General features: G+C 35.2%; 4 protein-coding genes across 4 annotated transcripts; 3 read left to right on the top strand and 1 right to left on the bottom strand.

Moving 5' to 3' along the window:
• The first annotated feature begins 2,783 nt into the window (after nucleotides 1-2,783).
• On the top strand, nucleotides 2,784-4,796 carry LOC118056122 (uncharacterized). The gene has a single exon (XM_035068241.2). It carries the CDS (start codon nucleotides 3,101-3,103, stop codon nucleotides 4,643-4,645), a length of 1,545 nt encoding a protein of 514 aa, XP_034924132.1. The 5' UTR covers nucleotides 2,784-3,100; the 3' UTR covers nucleotides 4,646-4,796.
• Nucleotides 4,797-11,017: 6,221 nt separating this feature from the next.
• Nucleotides 11,018-13,863, top strand: LOC118056121 (probable protein phosphatase 2C 65). The gene is made up of 5 exons (XM_035068240.2): nucleotides 11,018-11,504; nucleotides 12,008-12,373; nucleotides 12,463-12,580; nucleotides 12,662-12,885; nucleotides 13,010-13,863. The coding sequence occupies exons 1-5, from the start codon at nucleotides 11,292-11,294 to the stop codon at nucleotides 13,526-13,528; spliced, it is 1,440 nt and encodes a 479-aa protein (XP_034924131.1). The 5' UTR covers nucleotides 11,018-11,291; the 3' UTR covers nucleotides 13,529-13,863.
• Nucleotides 13,864-14,696: 833 nt separating this feature from the next.
• On the top strand, nucleotides 14,697-17,320 carry LOC118056157 (cation/H(+) antiporter 26). The gene is made up of 3 exons (XM_035068281.1): nucleotides 14,697-14,894; nucleotides 15,040-16,038; nucleotides 16,151-17,320. Exons 1-3 carry the CDS (start codon nucleotides 14,697-14,699, stop codon nucleotides 17,276-17,278), a joined length of 2,325 nt encoding a protein of 774 aa, XP_034924172.1. The 3' UTR covers nucleotides 17,279-17,320.
• Nucleotides 17,321-19,844: 2,524 nt separating this feature from the next.
• LOC118056156 (patellin-6) lies at nucleotides 19,845-22,038 on the bottom strand. The gene is made up of 4 exons (XM_035068280.2): nucleotides 21,002-22,038; nucleotides 20,767-20,891; nucleotides 20,415-20,553; nucleotides 19,845-20,286 (listed from the first exon to the last, which is right to left on the bottom strand). The coding sequence occupies exons 1-4, from the start codon at nucleotides 21,746-21,748 to the stop codon at nucleotides 20,026-20,028; spliced, it is 1,272 nt and encodes a 423-aa protein (XP_034924171.1). The 5' UTR covers nucleotides 21,749-22,038; the 3' UTR covers nucleotides 19,845-20,025.
• Between the last annotated feature and the right edge of the window lie 432 nt (nucleotides 22,039-22,470).

Genomic DNA, 22,470 nt, shown 5'->3' with positions numbered 1-22,470 from the left:
TCTCTCTATCTTTTCTATCTTGAAATAAAGAGGGTCATTTAATGTCACAACTATATACCTTTCATCCATATTAATATAAAAACATTAAGAAAGTAAAATAAAATAAAATAAAAATTATAAAATTGTACATAAATTAAGGGATTAGTACTCTACAAGTAGATCTCATTTTAAAATAATGGTCTGTGTATTTGACATTTGTGCAAAAACAAAAATGCATCAGCAAGATATTGTAACCCGATGAGATATAACATCGTTTCATTAGACATTAGACCAATAAAATGATTTTTTTTATTTTTTTTTTAAAAAATAAATTAATAAAGCTTGTAATTGGGTGTAAAATTATCTCTTTTAGGGGTTCATTGGATAATACAAATATAATTGGGGATAAATTGATTCATACATGTTTTTTAGCATATAAAAATAACTCTATTGCTTTTAAAAATAAAAAAAATATATAACTTTTGTCTAGCATTATTTTGTCTTTTCAATATTATTTGTATAGTAAAATTACAATGATATCCTTAAAAGAAAAAAATTGCACATGTGGGTTTTTTGTCTTTTTATTTTTTAAATACTGAAGTGATAGAATTGCCTTTAAGATAATAATAATAATAAAGAAAAATATAAGGTTGGTTTCCGGGGCATTTTAATCTTTTCATTATTTTTTTTTTTTTGAACTTTTAGGCTGACTTATGGGCTCTTCGATAATTAAAAAAAATATTATATAAAAAAAATGTTCACATATATACAACTTGTGCTTTTTGGACAATGCATGTAAAGCGATTAGATTGCTAAAATCAGTTATCCACAACAATGTTGGGAGCAGCACATTGTTTCTTTTTGTATTGGCGGGGCACATACTTACGAAAAAGATGTTGGTGAGCTCAAGTAAAAATCTTTCTCTCTCTTTCTTTTTTTTCTTTTTTCTAATCTAGAAATTCACATTAGTCCTTCCAAAAATCTATTGTGTCCTCTAGTTGTGTTTCTATCAATTTAACTCTCATTATTTTGTTTACTATATTATTTTGCTTTTAATGTTATCTAAAGTTTAAATTTGTTTTTAATTTTATACATGGACATTTTATTTCATTTAATTTTGATCAAATTTAGTTTTTATTCTTTTGATTGCTCTTTTTTTGTGTTTTATCATTTTTCTTGATTTATTTGTTTTTCAATTTTATCCCTCGTCATTTTATTTCATTTAATTTTTATACAAATTTTGTCATCATTCTTTTGATTGTTATTTTCTTGATTTTCTTACTTTTATCCCTTAACATCTTATTTCGTTTAGTTTTTTATTCAATTTTAGTTTTCATTGTTTTGATTGCTATTTTTTTAAAATTTCAATTTAGACTATAATTATTTTCTTTCATTTACTTTTTATACCAAATTTGATTTTTATTGTTTTGATTACTATTTATTTTGTTTTATGTTTTTATTCTAGCATTTTTTATTTTACTTTGGTCTTCTTTTCCAGGTCATTTTACTAACAATCTAATATTTATATCTTAATCTCACATCATAGATGGACAAATTATTCAAATGGACTCTTGTTAACTTGGGTTTTTTCTTTGATATTATTTTTTTAATTGTTTTTTTGTTTCATATATTAGATTTTTGAGATTTGAACTTTGTAATTTTTTTCACTTTCTTACTGTAGATTATCTCAATCTCATATCACATATCAAATGTTAGTCAAGTTAACCCAAATTTACTCTAGTTATCATCATTTGGACATTATTTTTTTACGAGTTAAAAATTGACGCGACCTAAGATGTAGTGCGAACCACCTATTTAGTTTAGGGCTTGTTTAATATTGTGATTTAACTGTGTTTTTAAAAAATCTTGAATTCTTCTTAGCTTCAAATTAATTGTTTTCTGTATTTTTTATACTATTTTGATATAAAAAAATTTAAAATAAAAAATATTATTTTAAAAATTTAAAAATAAAAAATATTTTAAAAATCAATCTCTAATTTATCTGACAGCCGATAGCAAAGGGTGCTGAACATCTTCCCAATTGAATACCTCAGCTATAGTAGTTGGAAAATAATTGGCGAGAGAAAATGAAAATAGGAAAGGATTAGAAACAGAGTGGTGTTAGGTTAGCCTGACCAAAAAGAGATTCTTTTTAAAATTAACACATTTTTAAAAAAATAGCAAATAAATCCTTTTTTGAAAAATAACATAATTCGGTGAAAATTATAAGTGAAAAAGGCAACATTTTTAAAAATACAATGAAAATGAAGTGGCATAAATTTCAAAGAAAAAACAGAAAAAAGAGAAAGAAAAGAAAAGAATAAATGAGACCTGAAGGCTCACCAAGACCGGGTAACGACATTCGACTTTAAATAATTAAGTAAGTGATTAACTTCCGTTTGTAATAATTAGATTAATTAAATCACAACTAACTCAGCATAAACACAGGAAGAAAAGAAGTCGTTGTTCATCAATCATCACAGTTTTTAGGGTTCTGTTTAGAGTTTGTGAGCTGTTTTTTAAAATATATTAAAATAATATTTTTTAAAAAATTTTTAAAAATTATTTTTAATACTATATATTAAAAAAATTAAAAAAAATTAATTTAAAATAAAAAATTTAATAAAAAACCGATTTAACCGCAGTTCATGGTACTAATCCAAACAGACATGTGACCATCAAGCATTTAGGCTCCACGCAGTGGCAATATCGATATTGCAGCAAAATCCAATGTCAAATGAAATCCAATCACCACCTTACTTTCCACGGAACTCTAACCGCTTACAGTGCGCGTATTATTTATTTTTACCGGCTATGCCGGTCACCACACCGCGTCCCTCCGCTTCCATCTCCTTCCCCAAAATCCAAACCCTCTCTCCAAGCTCCATGGCTTAACAGAATCAAATCCTCTCAGAAATCTGAAAATGTCTTCCCGTTTTACACCTCATTTTTCACCTTATTTCCTAATCTCTACCTCTATCTCTCCAAGAAAAACCCTAATTGGCGCCAACCACACCTCCGCTCGCTTCTGCTCTCGCTAAAAACAGAAAAGAAAAACCACTCACTCCCTTTCAGATTTTTTTTTTCTTTTATTTTTTTCCTTAAGTTTTTAGTAATCATCATGGAGCCAACCGGAGGGAAGCCAACCTTCTTGAGAAACATTCTAGTGAAGGTGTTGTTATTCGGCGTCTTAATCATAATCGTCCGATTCGCTTACATTGTTACAACTACCGGAGAATCATGCAATCTCGGAGACTTCTGTTTCTTACCTGATAATTTCAATTTTGTCATCGCCGGCACCGGAACCGGTGTCTCCACCTCGAACAAGGCGGTGGAATCCACCTCAGCGGGCACCTCACAGTCGGATCTTTACAGGAGTAAAGACTGGATCAAGGCCGTCCATTTCTACTCTGATGTCTTTCATGATCTAGTCTCCGACGGTTATATGTCGGCGATCTCGAAGACTTTGTGCGTGGAAACGCCGAGAGGAGATGATGTTCTAGCTTTGAAAGAAATCGGTATTTTGGACTCGATTGGAATTTACAAAAAAGCATCAAAGCCCTTGGTGATTTCGTCGAAGGAGAATAGGTTACCGTTCGATGAGAATACTTTTGACTTTATATTCTCCGGTGGGGACCGGTTGGATAAGACTGCACAGCGACCGTTGGATTTAACGGTGTCGGAAATCCAACGGACATTGAAACCCGAAGGTTTTTTTGTGGCTCACGTGAGTGCTAAAGATACGTATAGTTTTAATTCGTTTCTAGATTTATTTAATTCTTGCAAATTAATAAAGTCACGTGAAATTGAAGGTTATGATTCATTGATGCCTCTTATTAGAGAAATTGTGTTGCAAAAGAAAGTAGGAAGTGAAATTGTTAGCAAAGATTCTGATGGCAATTCACGGAATTCGTGCTCTGTTCCTGGGTATAAAAGGGATTTGGTACGCAATGCGGAGGCGTTGATAATGGAGGAGCCATTGAAGCCGTGGATTACCTTGAAAAGGAATATAATGAATATTAAGTATTTGACGGCGATGGCGGATATTAGTTTTAAGAGTAGGTATGTGTATGTTGATGTTGGAGCCAGGAGTTATGGGTCTAGTATAGGGAGCTGGTTTAAGAAGCAGTATCCGAAACAGAACAGGACGTTTGATGTGTATGCGATTGAGGCGGATAAGGCATTTTATGAGGAGTATAGAGTGAAAAAAGGGATTACATTGTTGCCGTATGCGGCATGGGTGAGGAATGAGACGTTGAGGTTTGAGATTAATCATGATCCGGGCAAGGAAGTTAAGGAGAAAGCGCGAGGGATGGGGAGAATTCAGCCAGTGAAATCATCGTTGTCGTCTAGTAGTTTTAATGGAGAAGTGAATGAGATTGAAGGGTTTGATTTTGCAGAGTGGCTGAAGAGTACGGTGACGGAGAAGGATTTTGTGGTGATGAAGATGGATGTTGAAGGGACTGAGTTTGATTTGATACCAAGGTTGTTTGAGACGGGAGCCATTTGTTTGATTGATGAAATCTTTCTTGAATGTCATTATAATAGGTGGCAAAGATGTTGTCCTGGACAGAGGAGTTCCAAGTATGAGAAAACATATGGGCAGTGCTTGGACCTGTTTACATCTCTTAGAGATAGAGGAGTTCTTGTTCATCAGTGGTGGTGATTGGGAACAATCATACTCATCTTGTTGTAACGTCTAGGGAAAGTGCTCTAGGAGTTTAATCTTTTTTATATTTCCAGTGGTTCCTTTGTATGCAAATTTTCTTTTCTTGTAAGAATTGCAGATGCAAATGAAAGTCTCACTACTTTTTTCACTCCATTTTTAAAATTTTAATGAGGTTTTGATTTCTGTCCACCTTTGAGATTCAATCTCTTGTCCAAAATCGCAGTATTTTTATTTACTGATTTCATTTTTGTGTCATTGAGAGCTTTTGACGTGTCAATAAAAATGGTAAGCCTCGGATATTAGAATGCTTATCTTCAATCTATAAGTGTGTTATTAACAAATCCAAGCTTGTTTTTCTATGGACTAGAGTTTACCATGGCCCTGATAAAGAAAAGGGCAGCTTCTCTTGGTGATTCAGTGCTGTGCCATTTTGATAAATTCAAACCTTGGGAAGTCGCAATGTGCTCTAGGACCTTCCACTTTTGGAATCTTTTCCCCCGGTTGGTCTGTATGATTGCATTCTAGTTTGCTTGCCATCTGGGGGACATAACCGCATTGCTGCCTGTTGAGCACTGTTGTAAGATTCTAAAGCTAAGAACTGATTATTTTAGTGCCATTGTGCCAATTTACTTTTATGCAAGTGTGTTTCCCCCTTTGAAGTGTCAAAACCATGGTCTAGTCAATTATTCAATGTAGTAGATATTGAATTGATCCCAGTAAAATTATAATGAGATTTTTGTTTCTGTTTACTCTTGATCGAGACCATTTTGAAAGCTTGGGTCTATCACGTAATACATTGCTGTCGATGGTTTGATATGTTCACAGAATCACGGTATAGGAATCAGAGATTGATTTCAAATTTGAGGCATGGTTGTGCTTATCTTTGACCCTGTTAATATAAGTTTTTAGAAGCCTTTGCTATTAACTATATGGTATTATACAAATCCAATCTACATATTCTATGGAGTAGAGCGTGCATTCTTCTCTGTAAAGAATTAGGATTTGATCTCATTGTGCTCCTGCTGAGTTCCATGTTAATCACTAGACTTTCTAGATCACCTTGAATCTTTCTTGCTGTGGTTCTGCCTCTTGTATTTTCTTTTTATCAACACAAGTAACTGCATTCCACCATCGAAGTAGAGGTTTGGGACATGCATTTTTTAGCACCCTAACAAAAATTTACCTTTTAGCACCAATTAGTCTTTTGTGATTAGAAATAGATCACATGTGTATAAGCAGAATCACTTGATTAGAAATTATCCTTTCTTCGTACTTCATTTATATTGTCTTGAGTGTGGTTCTTTTTGTGCGTTGAGGACATTGGTCAAAATGAGCTTGCAGTCTAAACTCTAACTAGATATGATTGAAGCTATTTTGATTCCCATTCACTGTCTGTGTCAAATATCGTGCTTTCAGTTTTCTTTAATGCATTGCACGATGCAATTCTAGGAGAAGTTAATTGATCCTCTACCATGCACTGTGCAACGCAATCCAATATATTTCAATTAAAATACATGTTCTTATGATTGGTTTCTTCAATATATTTAATTTTATTCATTCTTACCATTACAATCTTTCATGCAGAAAGAAAATTCTAACAATTCTGAATAAATAAAATAAAATAAAAAACTACTTTCTTCAAATTTCTCAAAACAGCTCGTGCAGGAAGGAATTTCTTCTTGAGTATAGATCTCAGTAAAAAATTGTTCTTCATCATGAATGTCTTTTTGTGCGAGCCTTCTTGTAACAAACTTGATAAATTAAGTTGATAATAACAATTTTATTGAATTAAAAGAAATTGACATCAAAGACATAATTGAACAAAAAAAAATAAAAAATAATTTTTAAGCATATTCAAGATTGCTCGGGTGTTCATAAGAGCATATTTGAGATTGTTCAATTCTCCCATGACTTATTAGAAAGTCCTTTTAAGTTTTTCCATGATTTCTCCATGACCTAGAATTCTACTTAAATAGAAGAGAAAACAAGACTATTACAATTCTCAGTATTGGTCTTTAACACAATGTTTTGTATGGGTCAGTTTTATATGGGTCATACCATCATAAATACCTAACACTATATTTTTATGTGAGTCATTTCATTATTGATCTCACCACCAAGATTTCCAACATCAACTAATTCAGACGAAAACAATACATTGGTTTTAGTTCCAGGACATCTTTTTCTCAAGGAGAAACCTTCTTATCCATTTATACACAAATATATTTTTTTTTGCGATATCTTTCAGCTATAATTATTCAATAATGCACAATAACTAACCATTAAAAATCATTCGGCTTTAATATATATTCCTAACGACCTCCAACCAAAATCACAAGGAATCTTTGGGCTCATGTAAATAAGAGCAAAGAATAATAATGTTTGTTACAAGTCAAAATCATCAAAGATCAAGAACATCATAACTATGAGGAGACTTTTAAAATATTTAATTTTATTAATCCATGTTTCACTTGCTAAAATGTTATTACAATCTTCTATATAGAATTTTTTTTTTTTTAAAAAAAACCATAGTAATTCTGAATAAAAAAAAATAAAATAAGAAAACTACTCTCTTTAAATATATATATATAAAAAGAACTAGAAAAACATGGTGATGCAAAATAGAAAGACAAAAACAACAAAACATAAGATTAACTAAAAATATTTATTTTTCTAAAATGTTGATGCATTAGGATCATATACTTATAATTGATTACATACTCCATCTTGAACTTGCAAAGATAAGAGCTAGAATACACTAGGTAATATTTATATATTAAACTTGATTTGACCCAACAAGTTGATCTAGAAATCGTGATTTAGAGTTGACTCAAATTGTAAATTTGAATTAAAAAAAATAATAGCAATATTCAAACTTGATAAACTAATAATTTAATTGACCTGATTAAATTTAACTCAGTTATCATGATAAATTATTTTTAAAAAAATGAAACCAAATAATTTTGATGGGAAAAAAAAATTAACCTAAATTAACTTCGCAACCCTATAATTTGGATTCTTTTTTAGCCAATTTGGTTTCCTTTTTAGGTTAGATCTGAGCTAGCTTTGATATCCCTTCATAGAAAGGAAATTTTACCTCCTTTCACGTAAATAATGAGGATTCTAAAAAATAAACACAAATGAAGATTTCATATAGTGTACAAAGTTAATTTGATTCACTTGGAAAATCAAGATGAACAGGATAACAAGGTTCTTAAAATAACAATCTGTCCTAGAGATTAATTATGCAAGATGGCAACAACAAGTTACAAAGTTCAGTTCAGTTCACTCTCCATGGGAGCCCATCTATCGATCATATGGAACCTGAGCGGCTTCTTGTGTCTCAACTGCATAAAGAAAACACAAGTTTTTCTCAGAACAAATTGAACAACAACACTAGTTGAAAACAAAACAGAAACAGTAAAAATTAAACAAAAAATACTACTAGGAAGGAGATTGCCTGGTTACTATATGGCCACCTTTCTTCTTCCTGCAGTTAACAGCCTTAGCAGGCAGACGAGCAAAACATCTAGCAACCAAAAATGAAAGGACAGACGAACCAGGATTTAACATAAAGTAAAGAGAGATCAAGGAAAATAGGGCATACTCGCCGCAGATCATCTTGTATGCAACATATTTACGGGCCAGCTATGTTCTTGATGCATGCTCCTTTACCTCCTCCTCTCAGCCTCATCACCAAATGAATTGTAGATTCTAAACAAAATAATGAAACAAATCCCAACAAGTCAATCATCTTTTCATTTGATACCAAAACCCAGAAGCCAAGCTTAACAATCAAAGCAAAAACTATACCCCAGCAGACATAAGGCAAAACATTATTCATATTTCATGTATAAAAGCATATTCAATATTTCAAGCTCGGGATTACAATCAAGCAAGTGATCACCTGGTTTTTTTAGATTTGGGGGAATGATTATAAATCCTAAGCCTTAATTATTTCCCATTCTAGCTAATTTAGCAGCACCCCAATTCTAAACTAAAACTGATAACTAATATGAAATACTATGTAAACAATGGAAAAACACTGAACAGAAAGATTAAAGAACAAAATGCAAATGGAGAAGAAGACATACCTTTCTGGATGCTGTAATCAGCCAAGTTCCTTCCATCTCCAGTTGCTTGCCAGCAAAAATGAACCTCTGCTGGTCTGGTGGAATGCCTAGTACCCAGCACAAATCGCCATGTTTGATCACATATAAAGTATTTGATTTTTTTTTTTTGAGCTGAAACTTGAAACTTTCAAGCACAGACTATCAAAAGAAAGAGATCAGAAAAGGGTTTCACCTTCCCTGTCTTGATTCTTGGCCTTGACATCAGAAAAAACCCTAACGCTCGATGTGTTGCCTTCGGACACCATCAGCATCGTCAAAACTAAGATTGAAACGAAAGGAGGAGTCCCATTAGACCGGCAACGCCTAATCTTCGCAGGCAAGCTTCTTGAAGACAACGAAACCCTAGCCGACTACAAAATACAGAAGGAGTGCAGTACACTCCATCTCATGCTTAGGCTTCGAGGGGGTGCTAAGAAGAAGACATACAACACACCAAAGAAGGTCAAGCACGAGAAAGAGAAGGAGAATCTTGCTGTCTTGAAATTTTATAAGGTGAGTGATGAGAGTGGCAACGTGCATGGAGAGGCTGAGGAAGGAGTGCATGAACGTTTATGGCCAACCACTTAGATAGGCGTTCTTGTGGTAATTTGGGGTTTAGTTTTGTTTATGATCAAGAGAGTGGAGGTGTTGTTTGTAGAAGATGGTGGAGGAACTGAAATCATACGAAAGAAGAAGAAAAATATTCTTGCACAGGATAAATTCGTGGCTTAATTTGGTTTTCCATAAATAATAATTCGAGTTTTTTATCCGAAATCTTAACTTCTATACATTGCTTGTGAATTTTGTTTCTTAATGCAATTATATGATTTCTGAAATATATCTCAGGATCATCAGTTGATAAAGATCATAATATTTTGTAAGAATTGTGGCTTATGGCATCACATGGTAAAGAATTTGGTTGATTTCTTGGTAAGAGAGAAAGATTATACAGCAACTTACCAAGTTTAACATTGATAGTTTTAACACTTTAAACACAGAAAAGAGAGAAGAGATCAGGAGCAACTCTGCTGTAGAATACCATAAAACACAGAGAGAGAGATAGAACTAACAGCACCATGCATCAAAATGGAATTAGGCAGCCAAGCTGATAAACCTGGCACGCCTTCTTTATCCAGTAAAAGCAGCAGCATAGAGTCTAACTCCAACATCTGTCAAGAGTCCTGCTTCCTTACTAAGGGCTCATACTAGACAAACCCTATCTGTCTGATATCTCAGCTGATTAGTAGATATAACTAAGCAATCGTATAGAGAAACCTCATCATTCTGTTGCACCATACATATATATAGATTTAATCTTCTTCCCTGGCTGTTGCAGACGCTTAAGTCCATGTTTAAAAAAAAAATACAAGTCAAAATGAAATAAATATAAGGAAGGACATCTCAAACCTAATTTTTCTTAGTCTTTTTCTTTTCTTTTTGGTAACTAAGGGGAGGTGGTGTTTTTGTTGAATGAAAAATGAAATAATAAATATTTATCCATTTAATCTCATTTTAGTCAATATGTCAGCGGAAAAAAAAATCTCTTGAATTTTAAATATTTTGGAAAAATAAATAAAAAGAAAAAAAACCATAAAAAATAAACAAAGTGTCAGCGGTATTTTAACCCCACTATTTTATAAAATTTCCACTTAAGTTTCTCACAGTTTAGAATTCTCAATATTAGTCCTGTGTAGTTTCCAAAAAAGAAAAAAGAAAATCAATGCAGCGCTTGACCATTATATAGCTAATAGCCAACAAAACCTAACGACAAAAATGTGATAATTAATATCATTAAAATTATTAAAAAAATAAAAAAAAAAACCCGAAATTCAGTCAGTCATCAGCTTCTATTAACTACAATCAAGAGACATATTGTAACATTATTTTTTAAAGCGCTTATGAGATCAAACGTAGAAATTTAGTGTGTGTTTTGTAATTGTAATATACTTAAAAATATATTAAAATAATTTTATTTTTATTAAAAAATTATTTTTTATATTGTTCTATCAAAATCATTAAAAAACACCTAAAAAATTTAATTTAATATGTTTTTAGAAAAATACTTTGAAAAGTAGAAGTTCGTTGTAGCAGTGTCAAACAAGCACTTAACTATAGAGATCAAAGTGAAATTTCTGTAAATCTGTAAGGACTAAAAAAGTTAACTTTAGAAGCAACAAACGAGGAAAAAGCCGCATTCTATTCTTAATAAGTCCAGACTAAAATGTGGTTTGTCTTCTGAGGCGTCTCCTACAAAAGACAATGTCCCATGATTGGCTCTGCAGGCATTTTTAATTACTGTTTCTGTCTAAAATCCAAATAAAAATGTTGTGTTGTAGATGAATATCACCTTCAGTACTTTTTCTCCCTTGTCCCTTCCTAATTCTAGCCTCCGGGGTCCATGAAAAATCTCATCTTCGTTCGTTTTCCTTCTTGTTTTTCAAGAAAAAACTGTGGTTATTGATTGGGTTAATTTGGTGGTTATGCTTTGGCGTTTTTCATTCTTTTGCTAGACATTTCTAGTTCCTCAAAGAATGGGAGCCTGTTGCAGTAAGGAACCATATTCTGACGGGGTGGTAGAGGATGCTATGAAAGAGAAAGAACTAGAGGAGGAGGAGGAGGAGGGTGATGTAATTGTTGGAGATTATGGAGCCCGCATGAGGTTCTATGGAGCTTCAAAATATACATCAATGTACACCCAACAAGGAAGGAAAGGGATCAATCAGGATGCCATGACTGTTTGGGAGGTGATAGAAAATGATATGCACATCATTCATTGTTTTTTTTTTTTTCCCTTATCAACTTATCATCTTTTCTCTTATGATCTATCCATAACCTCTCATTATGTTTTGGTAGTTACCATATTTCTTGGCTTTTGATTTATTTTCCCTTTTGTGATTGTAGTTTTAATTAATTTTCCTATATATTGAAAATTTTCGATTAATTGCTGCATTCATTGCTAGCTATTTGGTGATCTGAAATGAATTGCTCTGACTTGAGTAAAATTCGTGAAAAATTTATAGGTTTATAATTAGCATCATTCTCAGCATTGCAGGGCTATGAACAGAAGAAGTTTTTATATCAGTTAAGCTAATTTGAGGTTTAAAACTGAGAAAGAGATACCATGCCTCATCTTCATTTATGCTCCAATTAGATGCAGTATGTTTGCGCTATATACCTACATCGTTCTTTTGAATGGTAGAACGTGAACAATCTTGTGTATTCGACTAAACTTTGAAGCTTGATTCAGGAATTTACAGGTGATAAAGATATGCTTTTCTGTGGAGTGTTTGATGGTCATGGTCCCTATGGTCACAAAGTTGCACGCCATATACGTGACATTTTACCCTCAAGGCTCTCCAGAGAAATCAAAACATCACAGAATAATAGCTTCAAAAGTAGAGATGCTGATGGAAAAGGAGATAATAGGGATGAGTTCAATAAAAACAAAGGTGGCAAGGATGGTCTTGACGATGATGATAGCAGCAGTCTGCTGTTATCTTCATGGGAGGCTACCTTCACCAAGTCCTTTAAGGAAATGGATGAAGAACTTAGCCTTGATGCCAGCATTGATAGCTTCTGCAGTGGTACTACTGCTGTAACTATAGTTAAGGAGGTATTATTACACTCCATTAAGTAAATACATTGTCAATGGATAGACATTTTTATGTTGTGTGTTTCTGACATCGTCTTTCTAATCTTCAGGGAAACAAGCTGATAATTGCCAACCTGGGAGATTCTCGTGCTGTTCTTTGTTCTAAGGGCCCAAAAAATCAACTCATTCCCATCCAATTGACTGTTGATCTGAAACCGAATATTGCAGGTGGGTGTTTTCTTAGTATCGTTTCAATTCATGGCAAGAATCATGAAGTCTAACAAATCTTCTTTTGATTCATACTCTCAGGTGAAGCTGAAAGAATCAAGAACTCTAAAGGCAGAGTTTTTGCATTGGAAAAAGAACCAGAATTGTTCAGAATATGGATGCCTGATGAAGATTGTCCTGGTCTAGCCATGGCAAGGGCCTTCGGAGATTTCTGCTTGAAAGATTATGGCCTCATTTCAACTCCGGAAGTTTCTTATAGAAGGGTTACTGATAAGGACGAGTTTGTGGTTCTGGCAACTGATGGGGTAAGAGCAACAAACAAACAAATATTTTTAAATGTAATCGAAGTGTCTTATAAAACTTATCGATTAATCTGCTAGTGTCAAGAATGGGCCTTCTGGACTTTGAGGATTTTTGTTGTATTTACAGGTGTGGGATGTGTTAACAAACTATGAGGTCATAAAGATTGTTGCTTCTGCAAGGAAGCGATCCATGGCTGCTAAATTGGTAGTAAAGCATGCTGCTCGTGCATGGAGAAGTAAATTTCCTGGCGGCAAGGTTGATGACAGTGCGGTTATATGCTTGTTTCTGAAGAATCGGACTTTGTTAACCAGATCCTTCTCTGAAGTGACCCAACTCAGTGTAAATCATTCCGAGCTTGAAGGCTACTCTGACGTGAGTCTGGCCAAATTCGAAACCTATTCTGAGGTGAGCCGGGCTAGTCACAATCACTCAGAGATTGCAGCAGTTCCTGACAGGTTTAGATCCAAGAAACAAGAGGGAAGCTCTGAAAATGCCAACACTGATCTTAACTTAGAGGAGTATGTGTTTCCTCATTTCAGATTACAAAAAGTTAATTCATCCGGAAAGTTCCCTCGACTTCGCAAAGTTTTGAGTCGACGAAAATCAACCAGAGCTTACAAAGGTGTTGAAACTGTTGAAGTTTGATGACAATCTTCTCTGTCCGAGACCTTGTAATGAGGTTCTACTGAAGTGGTCTGCACCTCAGGGAATTTTTATGCCTCATTTGTACAAATATAGGAAGCTAAGGACCATGTTGGGTGCTCCCCTTTTCGCATGAAATTATCCCTTGATGTAATTGTTAACTAGAAATATTGATAGATAAATGGTCATTGGAAGCACACTTCATTATTTGGGGACTGATTATAATTTTTTTTGGATGTAAGAAGAACAAGAAGAAAACTGATGATCTGATTTTGGCAAACTCCATCTGTTGGTATATTATTTGAGCTAATCTCTTCTTCCTTGATGAGGGATGGGGAGAAGGCAAGTGTATCTGTCTCCGTACTCTTCTGACAAGTTCCTTCAATATCAGTTACCAATCAATTCAGATCCTATAAGAGTCTTGATTCCTTCCATACATCTTTCATTTTAATAATCAATCTTATATAAAGACCACTGTATGAGGCATGCATCAAACAGTTGAATGCTTTAAGATTCTTGAGACAGGATTCGCTCTGCGACTCGGATCCATCACCTTTATACATATGGATCTCCTCTTGTTTGCATTTTCTCCGAGCATGAAAACCATAACCAATCAATCACATATGTTTTTTTTTCGAGCCAGAGCCACACGTATTGCCAGAGAGCCAGAGCAGGATAACCTTTACCGTCAAACAAAAAAGAAATATTCTCTCAATGTCGAGACCACATAAATCTGAAAAGACCATTCTGTTAAAGTGAGGAAATTTTACTAACGTGCTTCCTGTCCAAGTTCTTGAGCATTGATCTCGGCTTCATTTTTGGTTAGGGTATGCACATTGCAGGCCACACATTACCAGTCAAAGATCTAGTGAGCTCAAATAGTGCACATATATTTGACAGCATTCCACGTTTCTCTCCCATTCTTGTTCAAGAACAATATCCACCCCCCCCCCCTATATTGACCTGCTAATATGCTATCCACTCTCCATTAAAAAAAAAAAAAAAAACTTCTCTCTCACTAAATATTTTTGTTCTTGTATATTTCCTGTTTCCTGCTCGCACTAGCACATATCCTTGATTTTATATTAATTTTATATATGACCTCTTGCTTTAGCTGCGATTTCAGAGTCTTTTGGTTCCCTCTTGATCTAAAAAGTACTGAAAACAAAGGATGAGTCAAAATTCTACCACAGAATTAGTTTGCGAGGCATTTGAGGCGCATAAGAAGATACGTTTTAAGCATGAAGATGAAAATCACTTCAGTTTCTCACCTGTGCTTGTGCAGATTGGTTTAGTTACTCTTTTAAAAACATTTTTTCAGTTCCTTCTCGTGCCTTTCGGACAGCAGCGTTTTGTTTCGGAAATCCTGGTAATTAAATCCTCACCTTGTTACTCATTGACGTACTATTGATTGAGTTTATGACAAATAATTTAACTTGATGCCATGATGTTTCGATCAATGTTTTTGTTCTTCCTGTTCAGCTGAGATGATAATGGTTTTTTCATGCTTCCAGGGTGGAATTGCCATAAGCCCTTCATTTCTTGGACATATAGAACGAATTAATAGATATTTGTTTGCACCAAAGAGTATGATGATTCTTGATACCTTTGAAGTGTTTGGTCTCGTATTCATTCTTTTCCTGCTTAGCTTACGGCTGGATATAACCGTCGTGAAGAAATGTGGGAAACTTGCAGTTGTTATAGGCCTTGCTTCTTTTGTGGTTCCGACGGTGATAACAACACTAATGGCTTCGTATCTAAGAGGATTTTTTAAACTGGAGCTTCACGAGGAGGTCCATGTCATGGCTGTTATTACATCAATAACTTCCTTCCATGTTGTTTTTTCCATCCTCGAAGATCTCAAGCTCCTCAATTCAGAACTAGGTCGCCTTGCTCTCTCTTCTTCAATGGTCAGTGGATTGTTCAGCTCGAGTTTTATAGTATTTTTTGCTTATTTGAAGGAAGCCTCGAGGCTTGGTTCAAAGAAAGGTATACTATTAGCGCAGATAACCAGAATCCCCACTGTTATGATCATTGTTTTCGCTTTCCGACCTATGATGTGGTGGATGGTAAGACGAACCCCTGAAGGACAGCCTCTGAAGCAGTCCTATATTTTGATTATCAGTACTATGGTTCTTTTCTGTGGTTTTTTGGGGGAAATCAACGGACATCATTTTCTTTTTGGACCTGCGGTCTTAGGCTTAGCTACCCCTGATAATCCGCATCTGAATTCTTGCTTGATGGAGAAGATTGGTACCTTTGTCAATTCATTTCTAGTGCCATGTTTCCTTGTAGATGTTGGCAGGGGAATCAATTTGTTCCATGCCACATTCAAACATGTTGCATTTGCGCTAATGCTCATCTTCATATCTACCTTGACCAAACTTTCTGCCATTATAGCCACTTCACTCTATTACAAGATGCCATTTCGGGATGCTCTCTCGCTCGGTCTCATCTTGAACTGCAAAGGTTTCGTCGATACACTATTATACAACGCTGCAAATAAGTTCGTGGTACCTTTTTCAACTTGACTGTGCATAACTGTGAGCATGAAATCTATTAGCTTCCAGATTTTGTTAATTAATCAAGAGAGCTAACGGACTAAAACCTCTGAACAATGTGCAGGGGCTAAAAACTGAGTTTTTTAGCATCCTGGTTGTCACAGCAATGCTGCAATCGGTGTTTGTTACCCTGTTAGTGAGACTTCTCTATGACCCTTCAAGAAGATATATAGCCTACAAACCACGCACAATCCAGAACACCGGACTCCGTTCTGAGCTACAAATCGTTGCCTGTCTCCATCAACAAGATGATGTCCGCTCCATTATCAATGTTCTTGAAGCAACCAATCCAACCAGGGCAAGCCCCATAGCGGTTAATGTTTTGAACCTTAAAAAGTTGATTGAAGGCACCTTGCCGCTTTTCATATCGCACAGTTTGAACAATATTTCATCTGCTGAGAAAATCGACATTGTCAGCAACGCCTTCTATCAATTTGAGCAGCAAAAACAAGGTCTTGTTACTGTGCAATGCTTCACATCCTTCGCACCTTATGCTACAATGCACGACGACGTTTGCACTATGGTACTAGAGAAGAGTGCCTCCTTGGTGATCGTTCCTTTTCAACGCTATGATAGCCCTTCAATGAGGGCAGTCAACAGGAACATACTCGTGAAGGCTCCATGTTCTGTCGCTCTCCTTGTTAACCGTGGGAATTTGGATCGATATATTTTATCAGGTCGACTCACAATGAAGGTCTGTGTGGTTTTCATAGGAGGGGCTGATGATCGTGAGACGCTAGCATACGCTCAACGCATGTCCGGGCATCCCAACATCAGGCTGACAGTGCTCAGATTAGTCTCCGTGGACCATACTCTTACTGATTTGATAGAGAAAAGACGCAACTCGAACATGATCAATGAATTCAGGCTCAACAATAACGACTGCCCGCGTGTTTCATACAAGGAAGAGATGGTTAAACATGGAAATGACACCGTTCGGTTGCTGGGAGCCATGTGCAACGATTTTGATCTCATTATGGTGGGAAGAAGACATGATCCTGATTCTACACAGTTAATTGGACTTTCAGAGTGGGGTGAGATTGATCAGGATTTGGGTGTAATCGGAGACATTATGGCATCTAAAGACTTTGAGTGCAAGGCATCCATATTGGTGGTGCAACAACAAGCTTCGGTGGTGGTAGAGATGATTCAAAACCAAAAGTACATATCCATTTATAATTCTGATAGATAGATCTAGTTCAACTAATGTTATTCGAACTAATGTTACCAGCTGTCCTCGTTGATATATATGAAAGAACTTTTAGTAAAAGTTACTGTGCTGATTTGGCTCCAGAGATTAATTTGAATTAACTTTCAAACATGAAAATAATGTTTTGATTTTTTAAAAAATAATTTAAAAGTTTCATCGGATTGTCAGTTGACTCGTCGGATTAACCGAATAAACCCAAATCTATTCTAGATTCATCTCTTTCAAGACTCGGTTTTAATAACTGCCCCAGTGTTGATTCTTTATTGGAGTCTTGCAAAGCATTTAAGTTTTTTGAAAATTGTTCGAAGGGTAGGATTTTTTAAGTTCTTTATTTAGACATTTGTAATCAAAACTTGATAGGACAGACTTCAATGAACTTTTTTTTCTTTTTTTTCTTTTGACACCACCTCACCTTCTCGAGAAAAGGAGGCAGGCGAGCTATGTAGAAATGCAGCCTAGAATCTAAGGATGTCAAGGGTGTATTCTCGACTTGTTGCCCATCGAAAACCTCCTTGATGTAGAAAATGATGGTGAAAATCTCTCAAGTCACGTCAGAGGGTCAATTAGTGACATGGGCCTGAAGGGATCATTCAACCGAAATGGGAATGGCTATGGCTTGATTTCAATTATCGTGCCCTAGCTAGGCAGAGAGTGCTATGCTAGTTTTACTAGTTGAGGGCTTACATCAACATACCATACAGCACCGAAAAGGCATTGAAAAAAGCTACAAAAGATCACCGTAACAGAGGACATCATGTCTATTTCAAAGAACCAACGGACATAAGATTAATGTCATCATGAGGGCAGCACGCAGATATTGAAAATTAGGCTCCACGCTCTCACTTTATCTACCTGCCCCCTGCAAACATTGAAGCTCACGACCCGTGATCCGTAGCTCCTTCCATGCTTGCAGATGGAGATCTCTTCACAAGATCCCCCATTTTGTTCTTCAAGTCTTCACACGAATCCATTGGGGTTACCCCAAGTGGTTTTCTTCCCCCTTTTTCCTAATAGAAAATTCTAAAAACCAAAGCCACAGTCAAAAGAAGAAGCTATAAAATGAACTTTCACACATTAATTCTAACTCTTTTTTAGTTTTTACAGCCTGGGTCACAGATAACATCCCCAAATCGCCATTTAGTTGCCAAGTTAATATTTGAGAACAGAAAGGTATATATATATATATATATATATATATATATAGAAAGAATAATCTTACGTATACCCAATGATCGAGCAAATTCCAATCCTGTGATCGATGCCCACAGCTCCGCTTTAGCTGAAAAGCGAACACCGTGTTAATGGCAGATCCCTTGATCCATGATCCCAAATTACTCCTCCTGCCCCTGCAAATCCCGGGTTGCCTTTGCTGCAACCATCGACATTTAATTTCACCAATTCCATGGTGGTTTTGTCATCCTACCATTGCGACATGCTTTCTGTTCGATTTCGGTTCCTCCCCAGATTGAGTAGAGATGTGAAAATCAATTGCCATGCGTTTAATTGCTTTCAGAGAATTGGGATTTACTCCATCTGTCTCCCCAGATACCTTTTGGTTTCTATCTCATGTGTATCCTGGCGAGTGACTTCTGGGAGATAGATCTTTATTTCATATTTTACAGAGCCAAGATTTAAAAACCAATTATATATGAAATTCAATATAAAAAATAAAAGTTTTTTGATTAACAAAATGATTTTCCTATATAATTGTATAAAAATCAAAAGCTACCCTTCTCTATATCTTTAAATGTTTGAGAGTACAATTCATTATCTTCAAATCTTGTTTGAGAGTACAAATGCGTGATTAAAACATGCTTTGCTTAAAAAAATATTACGTTAATATTTTTTTATATTTTTTAAAATGTTAATGCAAGGAGAAAAACTGAAAAATTTATTTTAATAATTTATCATACACGTGCCACATACACACATCCCTAGAAGCAAGCAAACTTCAAACTTTGTAAAGTCCGGTATAAATGGGCGTGTTTGGAATTATTATAGGAAGGATGCGTTTGGAATTTGATAGCATTTAAAATATTTTTTATTTAGAAATATATTAGAATAAAAAAGTCTATTTTTTAAAAATTAGTTTTAATATTATAAAAATAAACTTATTATAAGCAATAATATTAAAAAAATTAAAAGAATACTCAACAATTTCCAAAACACCCCCAATATCTTGCTTTCTTCTTGGAAAAGCATAACAGCACCCAGATAATAAGCCAAAAGCGTGGATAAAGCAAAATTGCAACCATTTTAACCAATCCTTCTAATTTTTTAAGGATAAACAGAGCTCAACTGCAACAAAATCCAATACTTGCCGCAGTAGACAAAAAGGCAATCCTTCAGTCTTTCTCCCTTTAGATTACCACCAGCAAGCTGTGGTTTCTTCTTTAGGAGGACTCCAAGTCTTTTGCCACACAAAGCAAAAGGCCCGTCCTCCTCTGTCAAAAAAACCCATTTGAGTATTTGACACTCCTAAACGCAAGCAGCTGGCCGAAAGAATTTTTGGGCAGAATTCTGGACCAGTACTCGCCGGAGTACAGGCGAAGGTAATTTGCTTTTGATTTTTCACATTATGAGAGCTACTACAAAATACCATCATTTTTATACATGAAATATTAGCGGCGCTATCAACTAGGCTAAAACAGTTCAGACCCCATTAATTAAACCTCTCAAATAACAATATAAAGAACAAAATACTCTGAGAAATCTCAAGTTATTAGAGATTAGGCAATGGCGGATTTGCGAACAAAGTATCGATATGCTGCTACCTTCTTTTTCCTGGAGAAGGTGTTGTCCACTGAGAGCACCATTTTGCCAGCTTCTCTTGACGTATATGAATTGCGAATTGCTTCTTCTGATGGTGCAATCTTCCTTGCCTTCTCCACCGCAATGGTGTAGCTTCCTGCGGCGTTGGGCACAAACTCAGCACTGTACTCCAAGTCCCAGCCCCCAACCCCTATGTCCCATGTTATTGTTGCACCAGCCTGTATTTGATCACCCAAAAGGGACACGGTAATTACAACAAAACCCAACATTTTAATTCAAACAAATTAAAAACCTTTTAACAAAATTCACAAATAAAAAAGAGAAGAAAAAAAAAAAGAAATTGAACCTCAATTCCTTCAATCTGAATGTTCACTTTCTCTCCTCCCTTGACAGTAAACTCGGAGGCTGGCTTGGGAGGGCCATTCAGATCACTGGGTCTACTCAGTCCTCCATACTGAACTGGAACATCCTCGGGCCTAATAAATCTTGTGACACCACAAAAGACCCCGTTAGATAACATACTCAGATCAGGGAGATAAAAAGGGCAAAAACAAAACAAAAAACTAAAGCAGATTAGAAAAGGCGAGGAGCAGAGATTCGGGATCTCATAACTGGGGCTCCATCAAAACAAAACAAATAAACAAAAAATGGTAAAGCAAACAGGCAGATGATAAAATACAAGAACTCAAAAGACTAACTTGTAAAGTGTTTCTGCAACATTTCCTTCCTTGGAGATCACAAACTTGCTCTTAGTTCGCTGAGTCAAGAAGGGACTGAACACGGAGTACAGCATGCTGAAGTACCACGGCACATTGATGAAAATCTAGCCCCAACCCAAAAAAACCAAGTTAAAATTAAATCTCAATACATGATCAAATTATTGAACATGAAGAAGAAATTGTAAACTATCAAGAAAAAGGTGTTATTTATTACCTTACGCGCAACCATTTCAGGGTAATTATCTTGAAACAAGGACAGGATCTGATTAGAAGCAACTCTAAGCTCCCTTTTAGGCATGTCTTTAAGATCAGTAACTTGGATAATGGAGTTAACACCTCCAGGCTTAAAATGCAAAAGTCTAATCCCTCTTTCAAGAACCTGAACTCTCCACCTTAAGAACTTCTTTAGCTTCTCTTCATCACCGAAAATCCTCTCATACATTTCTTTATCTTTAAAAACCCCGTAAGCATTGTAACAAACTGGATGACCTTCTCTGTCATAACCATGCATGTAAGCGACAACACCTTCAAGTTCTTTAAACCCCAAATCCTCTTCCACTATATCATCAGCCCCGAACTCTTTTCTCCAAGACAGACACTTTTCTAACATGTTAAGTGAATCTTGAACTCTAAAATCTCTAGCTCTCAAAAACTTGAGCAAAATCACATCAGCTTTTTCATCATTGCTTAAAAGAGGAATACCCCACATGGAACATTCACTAGTAGCGTCAGACCCATAAGACACTGAAAGTTTGTCTCTTAGTTCTTGAAGGGCCTTCTTCTCTGAATTTTTTAGGTGGGAAATGAAGTAAGTGTCTTCTTTGAAAGAAGGAGTACGTAAAGCAGCTGCTTCCATCAAAGAAGTAACAAAGCTTTTCTTGTATGGTTTTGGCGAGGCTTCAGATACTGAATAGTCTTGGTGAGGTGTTTGTTGAAGTGAAATAGGTGATGAAGCATCCATTTCGAACGGGACCCAGGTGGAATCTCCTTGCAAAGATTGGAAATTTAGTGGTGCGGTTGATGTATGTTTAGAGGGGCTAACGAAAGTTATGATTGATTATCTAGGAAAGCAGAGCAGGGGTTTGGCAAGGAGTGGGTTGCAAGGGAGGAGAAAAGAACAGGGATGGCTAGCTCCTGTCACTGAGGGAGTGAGAGAAGGGTACGAGTGTGAAAATTTGCAGAGAGAAAACCGTGTATAGAGAGTTGAGCCGCGATTTTGGTTTGAACTTTCAAAAGGAGCTTATAAAAAAGAGAAAAATCAACAAGAGTGAGAATTGAGAAAAGGTAATTTTGAATTGAGCTGGGGAGTGAGGTCACGAGCTGGCTGTGGGTAAAGCCGTAAAGCACTGACAAAAACAAAATATTTTATGGCATGTCCTGAACTCTTTTTTTATATAGAATAAGGAAGCTTTTTTTTATTATTTTTTTAACCAAAAATCTTTGATTATTTTTTATTTTTTATTTTCATTTAATGGTTCTCTTTGTCAATAAAGGTTTATCATTTCGAATAGCTTTCATGTAAGAATTAGAGTTTTATCATTAAATTAACACTCTTTTCACTTATTAAAAATAATCTTGACTTTAATAAATTTCAAGATAATTATTAAATATAAGATTTTAAATGGTATATATCATCAAATATATAAAATTATAACATTTTATGATACATGTATATACATAGAC

The sequence above is a fragment of the Populus alba genome, chromosome 16 (genome assembly GCF_005239225.2).
Source record: "Populus alba chromosome 16, ASM523922v2, whole genome shotgun sequence".
In the NCBI taxonomy this organism is placed as follows: Eukaryota; Viridiplantae; Streptophyta; class Magnoliopsida; order Malpighiales; family Salicaceae; genus Populus; species Populus alba.
Note: the sequence above shows the minus strand (reverse complement) of the source record. Positions and strands in the feature narration are given on the sequence as shown.

What these genes read in the sequence shown, in the direction of transcription:
- LOC118056122 (XM_035068241.2), top strand. Translation starts at nt 3,101, where the DNA reads ATGGAGCCAACCGGAGGGAAGCCAACCTTCTTGAGAAACATTCTAGTG.
- LOC118056121 (XM_035068240.2), top strand. Translation starts at nt 11,292, where the DNA reads ATGGGAGCCTGTTGCAGTAAGGAACCATATTCTGACGGGGTGGTAGAG. An exon ending in TCTGAAACCGAATATTGCAG is followed by an intron (nt 12,581 to 12,661) that starts GTGGGTGTTTTC and finishes TCATACTCTCAG; the next exon opens with GTGAAGCTGAAAGAATCAAG. An exon ending in TGGTTCTGGCAACTGATGGG is followed by an intron (nt 12,886 to 13,009) that starts GTAAGAGCAACA and finishes TTGTATTTACAG; the next exon opens with GTGTGGGATGTGTTAACAAA.
- LOC118056157 (XM_035068281.1), top strand. Translation starts at nt 14,697, where the DNA reads ATGAGTCAAAATTCTACCACAGAATTAGTTTGCGAGGCATTTGAGGCG. An exon ending in GTTTTGTTTCGGAAATCCTG is followed by an intron (nt 14,895 to 15,039) that starts GTAATTAAATCC and finishes TCATGCTTCCAG; the next exon opens with GGTGGAATTGCCATAAGCCC. An exon ending in ACGCTGCAAATAAGTTCGTG is followed by an intron (nt 16,039 to 16,150) that starts GTACCTTTTTCA and finishes AACAATGTGCAG; the next exon opens with GGGCTAAAAACTGAGTTTTT.
- LOC118056156 (XM_035068280.2), bottom strand. Translation starts at nt 21,748, where the DNA reads ATGGATGCTTCATCACCTATTTCACTTCAACAAACACCTCACCAAGAC. An exon ending in GTTGCAGAAACACTTTACAA is followed by an intron (nt 20,554 to 20,766) that starts GTTAGTCTTTTG and finishes TGGTGTCACAAG; the next exon opens with ATTTATTAGGCCCGAGGATG. An exon ending in TTCAGATTGAAGGAATTGAG is followed by an intron (nt 20,287 to 20,414) that starts GTTCAATTTCTT and finishes GATCAAATACAG; the next exon opens with GCTGGTGCAACAATAACATG.